General features: G+C 45.6%; 1 protein-coding gene across 3 annotated transcripts in view; it reads left to right on the top strand.

Annotated features, from left to right (window-relative positions):
* LOC149338780 (uncharacterized) overlaps positions 1 to 15,903 on the top strand; it is a 42,207-nt gene that overhangs the window by 5,514 nt on the left and 20,790 nt on the right. For all 3 annotated transcript variants that reach the window (XM_089547786.1, XM_089547787.1, XM_089547785.1), the window contains one exon: positions 15,439 to 15,485. In XM_089547786.1, the coding sequence (XP_089403912.1) occupies positions 15,439 to 15,485 (47 nt within the window). The remainder of the gene's footprint in view (positions 1 to 15,438; positions 15,486 to 15,903) is intronic.

The following is a 15,903-nucleotide window of genomic DNA, read 5'->3' as shown; positions in this document are numbered from 1 at the left end:
CTCCCTCCTGCTTTTCCGTTCTATTTATTCTCTGATGAATGAAAACTTCAATCGCCACTGCAGCTTAACCCGAAAACCGGCCGTTGTTCGGTGCGAACTGGAAAGTACGCAGATAAATTGCGCTGGACAAGTGACGGGGGCGAGAGCTTTTAATATACTTGATTATACTGAGAGTATACACTCAGTTACACTGAAGAGAAATAAATGTCTGTGAATCTTAACTTTGAAAGCCTTTCTTCTAACATAAAATACTGACATTTTCCCTAATTTTTAGTGGCATGATTGCATCTGCAGTGTATCCGCCATAGAACCAAAACTATAATAAGGGAGTAATTACTCATTGATGTCCACCCGAGCGCAGCCTTACGGCTACAAAGGAAAGCTATACAGCTGTAGAGTTGGATGGCAGTGGAGTATACTGTAGTGGCAGTGGAGTATACTGTACTACAGTGGAGTATACTGTAGATTTGGATGACAGTGTCGTTGTCAAGAAGATTCTTCAGGGATGTATGAATTCGAGAAACCTTTTCGCTTGTTTTGTGTCCATTGCTCTTCGCAGTTTTTTTTTTTTGTGGCGCTTTATTTTGCAAAGATGTTCTGAAAATGGAGTACCAAAATCCGAACACGAACGAAAGTTATCCAGATTTTAGCGGAAACCTACTTTCATTGTTTACTGTGCCAGATAAGACCACAGCAACGTGTGTTGATGGCGTGGACATTCCGCGTACACAAAAGGTGCCGAGGGACCACAGCAAGAGGAGGCGCGTGCCGAGGTCTAACCCTGATGCTCCTGCCCCGATGGCAGCTTGGAATTACTGTGGCCTTTGTTGGGTCGGAAACATGCAGTCTTCGTTGTACTTTCCACTCCCCCTGGCTTCCTTCACATTCTCAGCAGCGGTGTACGTAGACAGTTGTTCTCGGTGTGCGTAGACCTGCCTTTTAGGTATTAGCACTTTCAACAGCACCAGTCTCCTTGACGAATCTAGGGAGCTAAGTGGAGAATGAGTGAGAAAGCGTTATTCTTTTCTTTCATTCACTCCTATTCTTTTCCTGCCTTTTTCTTGCGATTTGAAAAGTTCAGTGTTCCGGGGATTATACTCGTTGGAACCACCTCTCGACGGTTTCCGCACCATGGCCACTAGAGTGTTTCTGTGACGGATTAAAATATTACATATATTTTCAGTGTTTTTCTTTGGTGTTATGACATGACAAAGTGATATCATATGCATTCAACCACTAAAAGTAACGTGCTTTATTTGTCCACTACAAAAGCGTTGGTGTCACCCACAAGGACCTTGGCATTCATATTGTCCCTAAATTATGTCGACATCTTAAGATCACGTTATATACTGGTGCGTCTGCAAACGTTTGGGCTATGGTGTGAAGAGAGTAGATACGAATGTCCAACAAGGTTTTTTCTTAAGCTAGGATTAAGACAGTCTAATTTGTCATTATCCCCGATTGTGCCCACTGCCCTTTGAAATATATATTCGGCACCCAGAATGCCTTAATAATAGAACAAATAGCAATACTTGATGGCTGCTATCCAACAAACTGCTGTATTAAACACGTACCTAGAAGGCTGAATACCTTTAGTTTATGAGAATTTTACATTGATAGTGATAAAATTCAGCGGTACCAGGCCATGTTTGCTTAACCAGCTTCTTTTCACAATACAACACGATGTCCGGCAGTAAATATGTCCCTTCGCCGAACAACGTGTCCTTGTAAGTAACTTCGATTGGCTTCTCGAGTGCTCTATTGGGTGATGAGAACTCGGATAATAGTTGCCCAGGCGTAGAACACATTGACTGGAATGGAAATCTCCACTGTTCCCGGCAGTTTTCTGTGTTTTATTTCTGGCCTATTCAATAGCGGAACCTACTTCGGCAGTTATTTCAAGTGGCGAAGCGGAGTACTGCGCTAAATTATTGTGCTGCGTTATTGACAAAATAGAGCAAATAAATGACCGAAGAGACACACACGATGGATGAATGGCAACTGAATGAAACTGAGGGAACAAACACGTATGAAGACCTCTGGAGAAGCAGAGAAATGGCATCACGAAATAGAAGAGCGCAAAAATTTACATAAGCCACATAGCGGCGGAACAAAGAAACAACCTTTGCTCACTCGTGATGTCCCGTTGCGCGCAAAAAGAAAGACTTCAAAGATTTTCCTCATCCGTGAATCGGTAATAATGCTTGAGGATGAAGCAGAGCTAGAACACAAGAAAACAACCCTTGCACGTTGTTTTATAATTGGGCGCCAGGTTGTCATTGGGGGCCAGGTGCATACAGGGACGAAGCTTGTTCTCTGAGGTGATCATTGATGCATCGCCTCATTTGACCAACATAAGGCCCTGCACGAAACTGTGCCCCTTAAGCAACATGCTTAGCGCAGGCGCGGCAGGCATTCAAACACCTACCATACCTCTTGCGACATACTGTCATACGAGCCCCTAAAATGTTTACGCACCTCAAATTGTCTTCCTTATTTGGTGCATTAAACATGTTCCCCAACCCAGCGAGCAGCACGGCTCAGATTGTGAGACATCTGGTGAACGCGGGAACTACGTCTAAAATTATGCTCCTAGGTTCCTCCTTGTTTTCGGCAACAGGGCTTTGATCGTCTCTGACCGACTCGTCCACAGTGCTGTACAAAATGACTTCTGAAGTGCAGGTGACATCAAACACTCCAGATGTGCGTGGAAACTTCTCTGCACTTGCTGTTGGCCTCAAATGATATTGCTCAAGGCTCCTGAAGCAATATATCGCTTTAAAATGCTAGACTGTGAAGATGACGCAGACAAAAACATTTTACTAACCAGCATAGCTGATCACTGCCAATAAGGACTATCATTCACAGAAAGCGAACCTGGCCTTTGTTCGAAAATTCCTTCGTCAGTGTAAACACTGAGACTGTCTTCGAAGCTCACCTGCAGCTGCTTGTCCCATTGCACGCGTAAGATATCACTGAGCACAGGACAAAAACAGGATTCAATGCAATTATCTTCTTATCTTCTCGTAAAATGAATCCTCGAAATTTGCAGGTGTTGACAGGAGGTGGGAAGAATGCTTCAGGGAGGCTGCTGGTACGGATGCCATGTGAATTCTGAAATTTGGAGCCAAAATCGGCGAAAGTTCTTGTTTCTTTGAAACGCTTTTGCTTGCTTTTGGAAGAAAACAAAATATACCCTAAATCTCCGAGCGGCAGGCTTCAGCCTGCATGTGCGTGGTGCAGGCAGTAAACTAGGGCGATGTTTCCTTAGCGCCTATGTAAAAATTCCTCCTCTTGGTCTTGAAACAACTTGGGAATGGTATTCTCGAGGGCTCCTGCCACAATACACCGGCTGGCGTTTTCGTGTTGGCGCTATCGATACATCACTGTAGCTCCTTGCCTGCACCATGCACATGCAGGCTGAAGCATATCGCTTGCAGGGGTGGGGTACAGCTGTTTTCTCCTGTTTCAAAGTGATCGAGGTCTTTGATGTCGACATTGAGGACCCCAGCGTCCAGTCTGTTTTGTACAACGAAATCAGACAATTACACTGCGTCTAGACCATTAAAGGCAAAATAGGATGTGGCGGGGCCCTGCTGCCGAATTCTTCCAAGACTATGGTCATGTGCTTTGTGTCAGGTCACAAAATTACTATCCCTATTGTGGCGCTGTCTTCAATGAAGGTACTTCAAGAGTCCCCAAAGTTCTATCAACGTCCTTTACTTGGCAAGCCCCCGCTGTTGTCTGTGGTGAGAAGCACGGCGTCCGGAGCAACAGGTGACGACTTTGAGAAATGCATTCCGAATAGTGCTGGTGTTATGCCTATGTGCCTATGCGGCGAGGTCACGGCTGAACGGCTTCTTGAACCCGGGTGACCAGGCCTGGGGAAGCCATCCTCGCCCAGTTCAGCGCAACCAGGAGCCTGCAGTCTCCCGTCTCCTGCCTGCCTCTCGCTGCCTCGGAGAGCGGGCGCCATGCCGGGCACAGTCACGTGCTGCCCGCCCGGTGATCCTGCTGGCCCCGCTGTCGGTTCGTGCCCGCTGTCCCGTGGCTCGGACCTGCTGTGAAAAGGAGCCTCCCTGGCCGCGCCCGGGTGTCCAGACCTGGGCGGCCGTCTCCTCTCTGGTGCGTCATCTAGGCCATTGCTGCTAGTGCTCCGCGCCCGACTTCCGGCCGCTTGGAGAACAGGCCAGCAGAGGTGCTTGGCCCTGGCGCCTTTCTGGCGACGGGCAGCGGATGCTCACGCCGGAACCACTCCACGACCCCCGGCCGCATAGTTCCCTACCCATCAGTGATTGCTTGCTTTTTAAGTAAAACCATTTTTGTTCTCCCTTCGGACGTGCTCGCTCTGGGACAGTTTTCTGGATCCTCCGGGGCCCCACCTCGGAGTACGCTCGAACCTTCTTGGGGGCCTTTTCCCCTCACAGCCTATCAATGCAGAAGGCCGGTTTCTTCTCTGCAGAACGCTCATTTTAAGCTTCTAGATTTGGACAAAGAGGGATGTTTTGCTGTTGCCCTGTAGGACCGCGAGGCTTTGTCTGCTAGAGTATTAGAGATGGTGGTTAAGGTGGTCAAGGACAAGGGCGCCTGACACTTGTGTGTTTTCTGTCAGGACACACAAATCTTGATGCCCTTTCAGGGTTACTGTGTTGGAAGGAACTTGAGAGTAGGCCCTCGGCAGGTTTTTTGACTACTTGAGTCCCTTTTACTGTTAAACGAACAGTGGGAGCAATCTAGTTTCTTGCACAGAAGTCTTCTTGACAAGGGTGCCTTGGTTGTCAATGACAAAAATATCTTACTCACTGCCTCAGGTCGTTAATTTCGGACCCACGTGCTTCTCGAAGTGATCTGGCATCCGCTTAAGTAGCTGAACTAAGGTATCTTCTTTCACCTTACTAAGCGTCGCGGATTGATTTCATGCGAGTGACTATCTGTATTGAATTCTGCTTTGCTCTTCAAGTAATGTTTTTCGTTGTGTAGATGATTTATCTATAATTTTATCAAAAGGGCTCAGGGACACGAGCGTTCGGGTGGATGATTTGTTGGCCATTATTCTCCCGCGTACTCATCAAGGAATTGCGAAATGAACGGCAGGTACCCTTTCCAGATAAGGTAGTCCTCATTCGCAGCGATCATCTGAGCTGGCCGTATGAGCCTCTAGGACGTACAATTTTTCTTCCCTTCACGTCCACGCACTTAAAAGTCGCATGTAGTATACTCAATCAGGGATCCCTCGAGAATACCATTCCCAAGTTATCTCAAGACCAGGTGGAGACGTTTCCACGTCGGCGCTAAGAAAACGTCTCCGTAGTATCCTGCTTACAACATGCACAAGCAGGCCGAAGTGTGTCGCTCGCAGGGTTGAGGTATATTTTTTCTTCCAGAAATGCGGTGAAGCGTTTGGACAGAAAAATTTATTTTCAGTGACTTGCAATGCATGAAACGAGTTTTGTTGCCTGTCGGATGTACGTTTAAGAGGCGCTATTTTCTTGCTGTGACTCATGCGTTGGTCAAACGGGACGAGTGCATCTGTGATCGCCCCAAATGTTCGTTCGTCGAGGCCACGGCCCCGGGAGGAATCTGGGGCTTCATTGTCAAATCTGCAAGAGTGTTTTTCGCTCCTTGAGCAGTTCTCTGTCCTCAGGAATTTCTCCGATGTAACGGCGACAGAAATCTTAACCGTGTGATCGCGCTCAGAGGTATCATTAGTCAGCTTAGCTTCTTCTCTGCTCAGCAACGTGGTGGCGTATCTTTGTGGCACTCCTTTCTGCTTTTACATTTGGACATCTTGCAGTGCTTGTTCTTTCTGCCAAAACCTTCTTCGTGCGCTCGCGTAATAAATAGATTGAGTAGTCACTGCACGTTCCTCAGTTCTTTGCGCTGCGCGATGCTAGTCAACAGATCGCCATGGAACGTATCATCGTCAGCACGCTTAACACGAACGCCCCAGCGGGTGTCATCCACTAGCATAAGCGCCACTTGGCGTCGGCCGTTGGGTCTGCGACAATACCGAGGTGGAAGCAGGGGATGTCTCCAACCGCCGCAAACCCAATGTGCCTTAACGACCAGCGCTGAGCGGGCGATCATAAAAGTGCACGACGCGCAATTGAGCGTTCGTCTTAACCGTGTCAGCGGCGGTACATCAAAACACTTGCCCTGCCGAGCTGTGTCAATATCTGTTCGATCTCACATGCCAGCTTTTATTGCCAGAAAAACTGTGCATAAATTTTTCCGGCTCGTCAATTGAAACAATCCCCGTCATGGCAGGAAAGGACTCTGTGATTACCCTTTAGAAAAAAAAATGGCAATGTAGCGCAGCGTCACAGGTCAGCGATAACAAATTGCGCTCCTAACGTCATTGTAATGTGTTAAGACGGCTTCTACTAACTTACCAAGCGCGCGATTTCAGTGCTGGTAGCCTGTTTGTCACAGCAGCATAGTAATCTATTGATAGAATCCAACATCGATTTGTCTTCACTGCCTTTTTAATGTACGCAAGTTAGATAGAGCCGCAGATTTAATTGTGTAGAGAAGAAGTTATGCTTTCCGTACACGCCCATCCCTATGGGCCACATTTATATGCAATTTTCGTACACGAAAGTGGTTTTCTGCTCCCACGGTGATGATCTGATGCTGGCTGCGATGTGCAGCGTCCGTGCAAATTCTCACCGACCGCTATAGGTTGTCCCAATAGTCCACGAAGACAATGTTATGCATGGCTATTGCTAGTCAGACTTGCAGAAAATCAAGCCATGAGGTCACCATAGGGAGTGCTTGAGTGCGCATGAACTCTGAAAGAACTCTGATTCTCTGAAAGATGAAGACAACAATGCTCTTTTAGGTTACTTCTATAGAGCTTTTATTTTTTCATTTACCGGTTTGGTGTTAAAAGCTATGGCACGGCCTCGGTCCCCTCAAGCTGTCCTGACGAAGGCTCGTGCTCCTTACCTGCACAATTTTGCAGAGGCTGCTTGATGCGTATTGCGCATAATTTAAATTATATTGCTAACAATACTTTTCAATAATAGCCTTCGCGTGTATGCGCTTCACGCTGTCAGCCTTGCGATCAAAGTGGCCCCTGCTTTTTGCAAGGGAACTGCTGGCATGCCGTCATGCACAATTCCTTCTCTGCGCGTTCCGAGTTGTTTACAGTCGATTGTTTGTCGATTTTTTTTTCTGTCTAGAACCCTCCTATCTCTTACAACATCAGTTATATACTGCTCTGCGAAAATAACTCTGCAAATGCCCGCTCTTTATTCTCAAAGGGATACTCTGAAGGGCTTGTTGTTTTCTTCTTTTGATGCCTTAAGTCGCCTAAATCTTAGTTTTCCTTCTTTTATAGATACCGCTTCGCAGAGCATGTTTCTCCACACGCTGACGAGAAACAAATTCTTTTGCTATGTTTACGGTGTAGACTTCGCGCATCTGTGCATAAAAATGTAATTGATTGAGGCGTGATCGCGCGCGTCCGAGCGCTAGAGCCAAATAATTTAACACAACTCAAGCGACATCGTAGAAAGTTATAGTAAGAGTTTTTCGAAACTCAGCAATATGTAAAACCGTGTCGTTAGGGTTGAATAGCTGCTACTCTACTTCGCTTACCGTGCGTAGAGTAGACAAAGGAACATGGCCACATGTTCAAAGCAAAGCAGCAACCGCGAAAAGCATCTGCTAATCTGAGATCTGGAGCATCGTCCTCTCCTCAGTGCCTCCCAATACGGCATCTGAGTGTTTAGGACACTGGGGTGCTCGTCACAAGGACACAGCTGTAATGCCGGCCGCTGCGGCTGCATTTACTAAGGGAACTTTCTTCAAAGACGCTGCTATAATTTTGGCTTTGGATACCGGATTTACTACGGGCCTTTTCTTGTTATTTGTATAAGTGTGTGAGAATATAGTATAAATGAATCGCGCCTTTGGATTCCTCACCCCCCCCCCCCCCCCCCCCAGCGCCAAATAATCGTTAACAAATTTCTTCTTTCACGCAATTTGTTTCAGTACCGGCAGTCGACCTTTCGTTTTGTCGCGAACGCCGAATAGCACGGGCCTCTAGAATTTCTCCTCCAATTTCTTTGGAGGAGAAATTCTAGAGGCCCGTGTACTGTGCGATGTCAGTAGACGTTAAAGAACCCCAGGTGGTCAAAATTTCCGGAGCCTCCACAACGGCGTCTCTCATAGCCTGAGTTGCTTTGGGACGTTAAACCCCATAAACCAACCAACCAGAATATCTATGCTAAGTAAGACATAAAAATAGCGATCCGATCGCTGCTTTTTCAGTTGCTACCATTCAGGCTCTTGCATGCTGGCCACGCTGCCTGAAATGGTGAAAATGCTTCAAGCGATTAAGTAGTGAAATCAGATGTTTTTATGCCTAGCGTAAAATTACGGAGCAAGCGCCACCTAAAATTTGAATGAAGATAATCTCGAAATATATGATTATAAATTATTATAATTATAAATACTTTATAGTTACATCTATATATTTTGATTATTAAACTCGAATACTCACAAAAACCGCCTCTACTGTATGAGCTGCGCTCAAATTTTGCGTTAGCAAGTGACGTAACCATCGGCAATTTTTGTAGTTCTTCGGTTCGCGTGGTCCTTATTTTGTATTGCCATATTCTTCCTTAATGTGGTATTCGAATTCTCTGCAAGATGAAGACAATAAGGCTTTTTAGGTTACTTCAATACAGTTTTTTTTTATTTACCGGTTTGGTGTTAAACGCTATGGTACGGCCGCGGTCCTCTCAAGCTGTCCTGAAGAAAGATATTTCTCCTTACCTGCACGATTCTGCAGATGCTTCTTGATGCCTATTACGCATAATTTAAATTATATTTCTAACAATACATTTATGAGCCTTCACGGTGGAAAGGAATGTTGCGAGCTATGGACTTTGCTCAAGATTAGTGTGCGATGTTTGCGCTGGACGCTGTTATCCTTGCGATCAAAGTGGCCTTTGCTTTCTTGCAAGAGACCTGCAGGCACGCTGCCGTACACAATTGCTCCTCTGCGTGTTGCAAGAGGTTGAAAGTCGATTGTTTAGGTATTCTTTCTTTCCTGCCTAGAACCCTCCTATTTTGGACAACATGAGTTATATACTGCTCTGCGAAAATATCTCTCCAAATTCCCGCTCTTTAAAGTCTCGATATATACTCTCAGCGGCTGGTTGTTTCGTTGTTTTGATCCTTTAATTCGCCTAAAAGTTACATTGTTTTCATTCTTCTCTAGATGCCGCTTGGACGAGCCTATTTCTCCACCCGCTAGTGAGTAACAAATTCGTTTTCTACGTTTACGGTGTAGACTTCGCGCATCTGTGCATAAAAATGTAATTGATTGAGGCGTGATCGCGCATCTGAGCGCTAGAGCCAAATAATTTAACAACGCACAAGCGACATCGTGGAAAATGATAATACGGGTTTTTTTTTTACCTCATCATTATATAAAACCGTGTCGTTAGGGCTGTATAACTGCTCTACTTTGCTTACGGTGCGTAGATTAGACAAAGGAACATGGCCACATGTTCCAAGCAAAGCAGCAATCGCTAAAAGCATGTCCTAATCTGAGACCTGGAGCATAGCCCTCTCCTCAGTGCCTCTGAGGACATCATCCGAGTGTTTAGCACCCTGGGGTGCTCGTCACAAGGACGCAGCTGCAATTCCGGCCGTTGCGGCTGCATTTGCTATGGGCACTTTCTTCAAATGCGCAGCGGTAATTTTGGTCTTGGCTACCGTGTTTACTATGAGCCATTTTCTTGTTCTTTGCATAAGTGTGTGAGAATATAGTATAAATGAATCACGGCTTAAGATTCTCCGCCCCCCCCCCCTCCTCCGCCGAGCCAAATAATCATTAAAAAATTTCTTCTTTCATACAATTTCCGTTTCAGGGCCGGTACTCGACCTTTCGTTTTGTCGCGACGGCTGAATATCTACGCCAAGTAAGACATAAAAATGGCGATCCGATCGCTGCTCATTCATTCACTCTCATTCAGGGTCTTGCATGCTGGGCACTGTGGCTGAAACGGCGCAAATGCTTCAGGCAATTATGTAGTGAGATCGGAGGTTTTTTTACCTAGCGTTAAATACGGAGCAAGCGCCCACGTAAAATTTTAATGAAGATAAACTGGAAATATATAGTTATGAATTAATATAATAAATACTTTTATAGTTACATTTATATGTTTTTTAATATTGAACTCGAACACTCACAAAGACCGCCTCTGCTGACTTGGGGCCTGTGAATGTCTGCTCATATCGGAGCGCCCGTCATTTTTCGGCTTGGCAGCCCTGAACCTCATCGCCTAAACTTATATATAAAAATTATACTCACGCTTGTGGTTGTAGCATATATCTAGTGCTCCACCATGGTTCTCCATTTCACCTGAGTTTTGTCAAAGCGTCTCAAAGGCGTCTTGCGCTTTTAATTTCCCCGTAAGAGGGCTTGTATGGGCGACGCGCTTACCAGACATGATGTCCAGGCGTGCTATGACAATCACACGAACTATGCTCTCTTCCTTAGGTGAGACCAGTGACATAACATGAAGGAACGACCTCGCAACGAGGTTAATGCGAAGGAACGCGGCGCCAAAGCTTTCTGTTTGTAGTTTTAGTGCGGATTTCGAGCTGGACACCTCTACTCCAGCTCGGCATTGAGAGGGCAGCTTTGGGGCAGCTCCGCATTGCCATCTTTATGGCGCCTACGATGCCCGTGCTCAAAGTGAGCACTAGTTTAACAGGCTCATTTGTGTCTGAGCCGGTAGTTTGAAATGCCATATGACCAGTTGGTGCCTGTGTGACGTTAGCTGTCCCGTCTTCCAGCTTTAACCGCTTTAATCTGGGGGTGTAGATGGCTCTTCCCATTGCCATATTAAATGTTTTATTTACCTTAACGTTTTTTTTTTATTCTCTCCTCCCTTTCGCGTTTAGCTCCTACTGGCGGTTGAGGGCACGGCGGCCGGAAGAGGAGGTAAGTTTTTCTTGGAGCAAGTTCAAATTTCTTGTATGTTGCACACTGCTGTTCGGGCCTTCTGCCCTGCAAGTGTTTTGTTGCGCATTAAGCCAACAGAAATATCTATCTTATACCGAATTCAGCCTGTGAGCAATGAAATTGCCATCTTTAGTCTTAGGAACAGCTCGAATGCTCTCGGAAGAGAACTGGCTGGGCATTGCTGTGATCTTCTGACCCGCCACTTTTGCTGATGAATGCGGGGAACTAGATCTAACGGCAACAGCTGGCACATAAAACTACTCATTGTTGCTAATTAAGACCTCAGAGGCACCGTACACATGTTCTGGCTACGTGCAAATGATTGCGGTGGTGTAGAGGTTTACAGGCAATGTTCTTGAAACCATTTCTTTTGGGTGCTGTCGAGAGCAGGCGTGTTCTTGTTTCGCTCTTAGTTGAAGCGACAACGCCAAGCAGGTAGATCAAATGTGGGTCAGTGTTCTTTGGGCTAGCTTTCCTCTGACCTGACCTCAAGACGCCTCGTATGCAAACGCGTCGTGACCCCTTTCGACGCTCTACCCCGCTGAGATTGAGGGGGCAGGTTCGGGGCAGCTCTATATTGCGGTCTTTCATGGTGCCTACGAAGCCTGTGTTTCTTGTCCGCAAAAAAACTGCATTTGAGTACAAGCGGGCAGTTCGAAACTATTTCGGTATAAGCCGGCAGTTCGAAACTTCAGATGCAGAGGTGGCTCCCGCGTGACGTTAGCTGACCCGTCTTCCATCTTTCATCTTCAGGATTGAGATGGCGCTTGCCATTGCCACTAACATACACGGTATTTCGCCTAATACTGTATTGACTTTTTAAAAATAGTCTTCTTGAGCCAGAAGAACACTTTTCGGCGTAGCATTGTCAGCGTTCTTCTACATAAAAACACAACTAGGACGTGCTAACTGGCATCATGGGTCGCAGTATACATTAGTTAACTTTTAGCTATTACTTTCAGCTCTTTAATTATTTAAAGGCATAGAGCCCACCGTAATTAATAACAAAGTCGGGTATTCTCGGCGCTGTGGTGCCAAAAAAGTTAGGGCTACATCACGCCAAAATAAATTCGATTTCGAGGAGCTTGCACCAAATAAATCTATCCAGTGCACGTAACGCGTCGAAAAAGCCAAAATTTGTTGGGCCACACCGCCTGACTAATGAACCGTAGTTAACGAACTTGCTAGATAGCACGCGTCTAACTATATTCTCACGTACTACACAGCTGACAATGCTTTGTCGAAAAAAGCGCTCTTCAGACTGAAATACGAATTTAAATATCTAATTTTTTTTAAATTAAAGTTTAAGGTGAAACTTCCTTTATGTAGTGCAATAGTTATTACAAATCTTGTGCTGAAAATGACTGCGACTTCATAATTAAATGTTCGGAATCAGATGCAGACAGACACGGCAAGCGCTAATTTAAATCTCTCTCAATAATTAAAGCAAGTGCTAAAAATTAGTGGTTCTCTTGTTCGTTTCTTTACTTTAGTGCCTCTGCAAGCTCTTCAAAATATAGTTTCAGAGATTCACTGTTTGTGCTGCGCGGTCCCTTTTCATATGAAGTGAATTTGACACCGTGCAGGTGTTATCGTCTGTGTGTGTCGAGGTCCACAAATACCACCAGCTTTGCCGCATTTCATTGAAAGCTTGTTTAGCTGCGTTCTTGACACAGGAGGAGGCTACCGCACAGAACTAATATCAACTTGATTTCTTTCGTTTTTGTCTTTTCCTACAGGTCACTGAGATGCAAGAGTTCCGTAAGTACAAGTGAGCTCAGTTCGCTATAAGTATATGGATTACCATGGTCCCTTTAGACCCTTCTGTTCGGTTCTCACGATGGACCAAATCGCGATGTGCACTCGTGGATTGTGCATAGCTTGAACTCACGTGACTAATTTCTGCTTCTTTTGAGTATAAGCTACCGCAACGATTCGCGAAGCCGCGAGGAGACCTTTAGCATATTTTAGATACTGAACGGGAGACCTTGGCATGTTTTGGATATTGAACGACCAGACTCCTAATACTTCTAAATGTCGAGCGACATTCAAACATTCAGGTAGAAAAGATACTGTTCAGCTCTTTATAACTGGCAGATTTCACTATGCGCTGCCGCTTCCAGACTTGCGTACAGCGCACTTATTTTTTGCTTTTATCCGCTGCGGAGACTTACTTGTTAAGGCAATCGTCTACTGAGCCGGAGTACCCGGGTTCGAAGCCTACCGCGGCGGCCACATTTTCATGGCGGCGAAATACAAAAGGCGCCCGTGGGCTGTGTGATGTCAGTGCACGTTAAACGTTACCTACTACGGCACCCCTTTCATGCTCTCTTCTTTCACTTCCTCCCTTATCCCTTCCTTAACGCTGTGACTAGGGTGTCGGCAGAGATGTGAGTCAGTTACTGTCTCATTTCGTTTCCTGAAAAACCATTTATTTTATTCCGAATGCAATACTACGCTCATGAATGGCCTTTCGCGTAGCTGCGGCCTGTAGCCACATTTGACCTTTAGAATGACATCTGACGTCATACCAGGGTGAGAGATGGGCTACCAACTCGAGCCATCGCGCAGCGGCGGCCGGTAGCCACGCGTCACCTGTAAACGCTGCGCACTGCGTTCCTTCTGTTGGAGGCGCTGCGGTTTTGCTTTCGCAACCTACTAGGCTTAACCAAAGCTAAGCCCCCGGTAATTTTTTAACCTTGTTTCCGTTGTGTGCAGCAAGTCCCAAGATCTTCAGGCTCTGTTGTGCTTGGTAAGTGACTTTTGAAGCAGTTTAATTATCATTTCAGCCGTCGAATCGGCAACAACTTGCAAACTTCGGAAGTTTTGACTTTTAAGATGTTTATCTTTGGCACCAGCTTTTGGGGACGAAACCGTGAATGACCATCGCGAACCAGTGGAGTACGATGCGGGTGCGTGGTATTCAGCATTTTCCTTAAAGCTCCGTGTCTAAGGCAACAGGGCATGAACTTCTGCCATTTAAAATCTGTGCCTCATTCATGCTCTCTTGATTATGATATGTTGCAGACAGCAGATTATATAACAGCATACATTTCAGGTATCTAAACCGCTATGGTGGCTCTGTGGTTATAGTGCTCTGCTGCTGACACAAAAAATGCGGGTTCGATCTTCAGCTGCGGCGGTACAATTTCGATGGGGGCGAAATTCTAGTAGACGCCTATGAGCAATGCAATGTCAGTACCTGGTAAAGTATCCGAAGTGGTCGAAATTTTGGAACCGTTCAATTGAGCGTTCCTCATAGCCTGAGTTGCTTTGGATTATTAAACCCACATAAACCTAAACCAAGCCTTTTAGGTAACTAGCCATCACTGGCTGCTTCTCTTGAAGGTAAATCATTCTCAACACAGGCGTGTTTGTGCATGGACAAATAGTGATAATATCGCAGAAGAAAGACGTTATTTCAATTAAACGTGATAGCGTGCTGCGTTTACTTCAGCACGAACCTGCCCAGTTGGCTCCGATGCATCTCTCACTGTTCTTAAAAATAATTGCTGAGTTTCCTACTCTTGTTGTTGAAAAGTTGTGTAAAGCAGGCCCTCGTCGTATCCATCTCTGTGTGCCATTACGTTCTTCTTTAGTTTCTTAAATATATCATTGACGTGATGGGGCCGGTGAAAGGACAGGATGCGAGCTCCAATCGCTCTCCAAAGCCTTATTTCGAATCACTATGTCCGTGCTGATCTGGAGGCGCGTTCAGTGAGCGTCACCGACAGTGGGCAAGAGGGCACGCTGGGCCACCCTGCATGGAGGGTTAGGTTACCCTATGGTAATTTAAACACGCTATCAGCTTACGCACATGCCCTATGCACATGCCCTAGTTCACAGTATTCCCGGAATATACACGTTGGAACCACCTCTCCACAGTTTCCGCACCATGCCCAGTAGAGCGTTTCTGGGTCGGATTAAAATATTACATATATTTTCAGTGTTTTTCTTTGGTGTTAAGACATGACAAAGTGATATGATATGCATTCAAGGACTAAAAATAACGTCCTTTATTTGTCCACTACAAAAGCTTTGGTGTCACCCACAAGGGCCTTGATATTCATATTGTCTTTAACGCAGTAAATTATGTCGACATCTTAAGATCACGTTATATACTGGGGCGTCTGCACACGTTTGGGCTATCGAGTGAAGAGAGGTGATACAGATGTCCAACAAGGTTTTTTCTGAAGCTAGGATTAAGAGTGTAATTTTTCATTATTCCCGATTGTGCCCACTACCCTTTGAAATATATATTCGGCACACAAAGAATGGCTTAATAAAAGAAGAAATAGCAAAACTGGATGGATGGTATCCAACAAACTGCTGTATTAACCACGTACCTGGAATGCTGAATACCATTAGTTTATGAGAATTTTACATTGACAGTGATAAAATTCAGCTGTACCAGGTCATGTTTGCTTAAACAGCTTCTTTTCACAATGCAGCACGATGTCCGGCAGTAAAGATGTCCCTTCGCCGAACAACGTGCCTTGTAAGTAACTTCGATTGGCTTCTCGAGTGCTCCTTTGGGTGATGAGAGCTTGGATAGTTGCCCAGGCATAGACCACATTGCCTGGAATGGGAATCTCCACTGTCCCCGGTAGTTTTCTGTTTCTTTTCTGGCCTATTCAATAGCGGAATCTAAGTCGGCAGTTATTTCAACTGGCGATGAGGAGCACTGCACTAAATTATTGTTCTGCGTTAGTGACAAAATACAGAGCAAATAAATTGGACCGAAGAGACGCACACGATGGCTGAACGGCAACTGAATGGAACTGAGCGAACAAATACGTATGAAGACCTCTGGAGAAGCAGAGAAATGGCACCACGAAATCGAAGAGCGCAAAAATTTACTTAGGCCACCTCACGGTGGGACAATGAAGGAGGTTTGTTGACTCGTGATGTCCCGT

Source organism: Amblyomma mixtum, chromosome 6 (genome assembly GCF_055824585.1).
Source record: "Amblyomma mixtum isolate Tamu chromosome 6, ASM5582458v1, whole genome shotgun sequence".
In the NCBI taxonomy this organism is placed as follows: domain Eukaryota; kingdom Metazoa; phylum Arthropoda; class Arachnida; order Ixodida; family Ixodidae; genus Amblyomma; species Amblyomma mixtum.
This window is presented reverse-complemented; position numbering and strand designations above follow the sequence as displayed.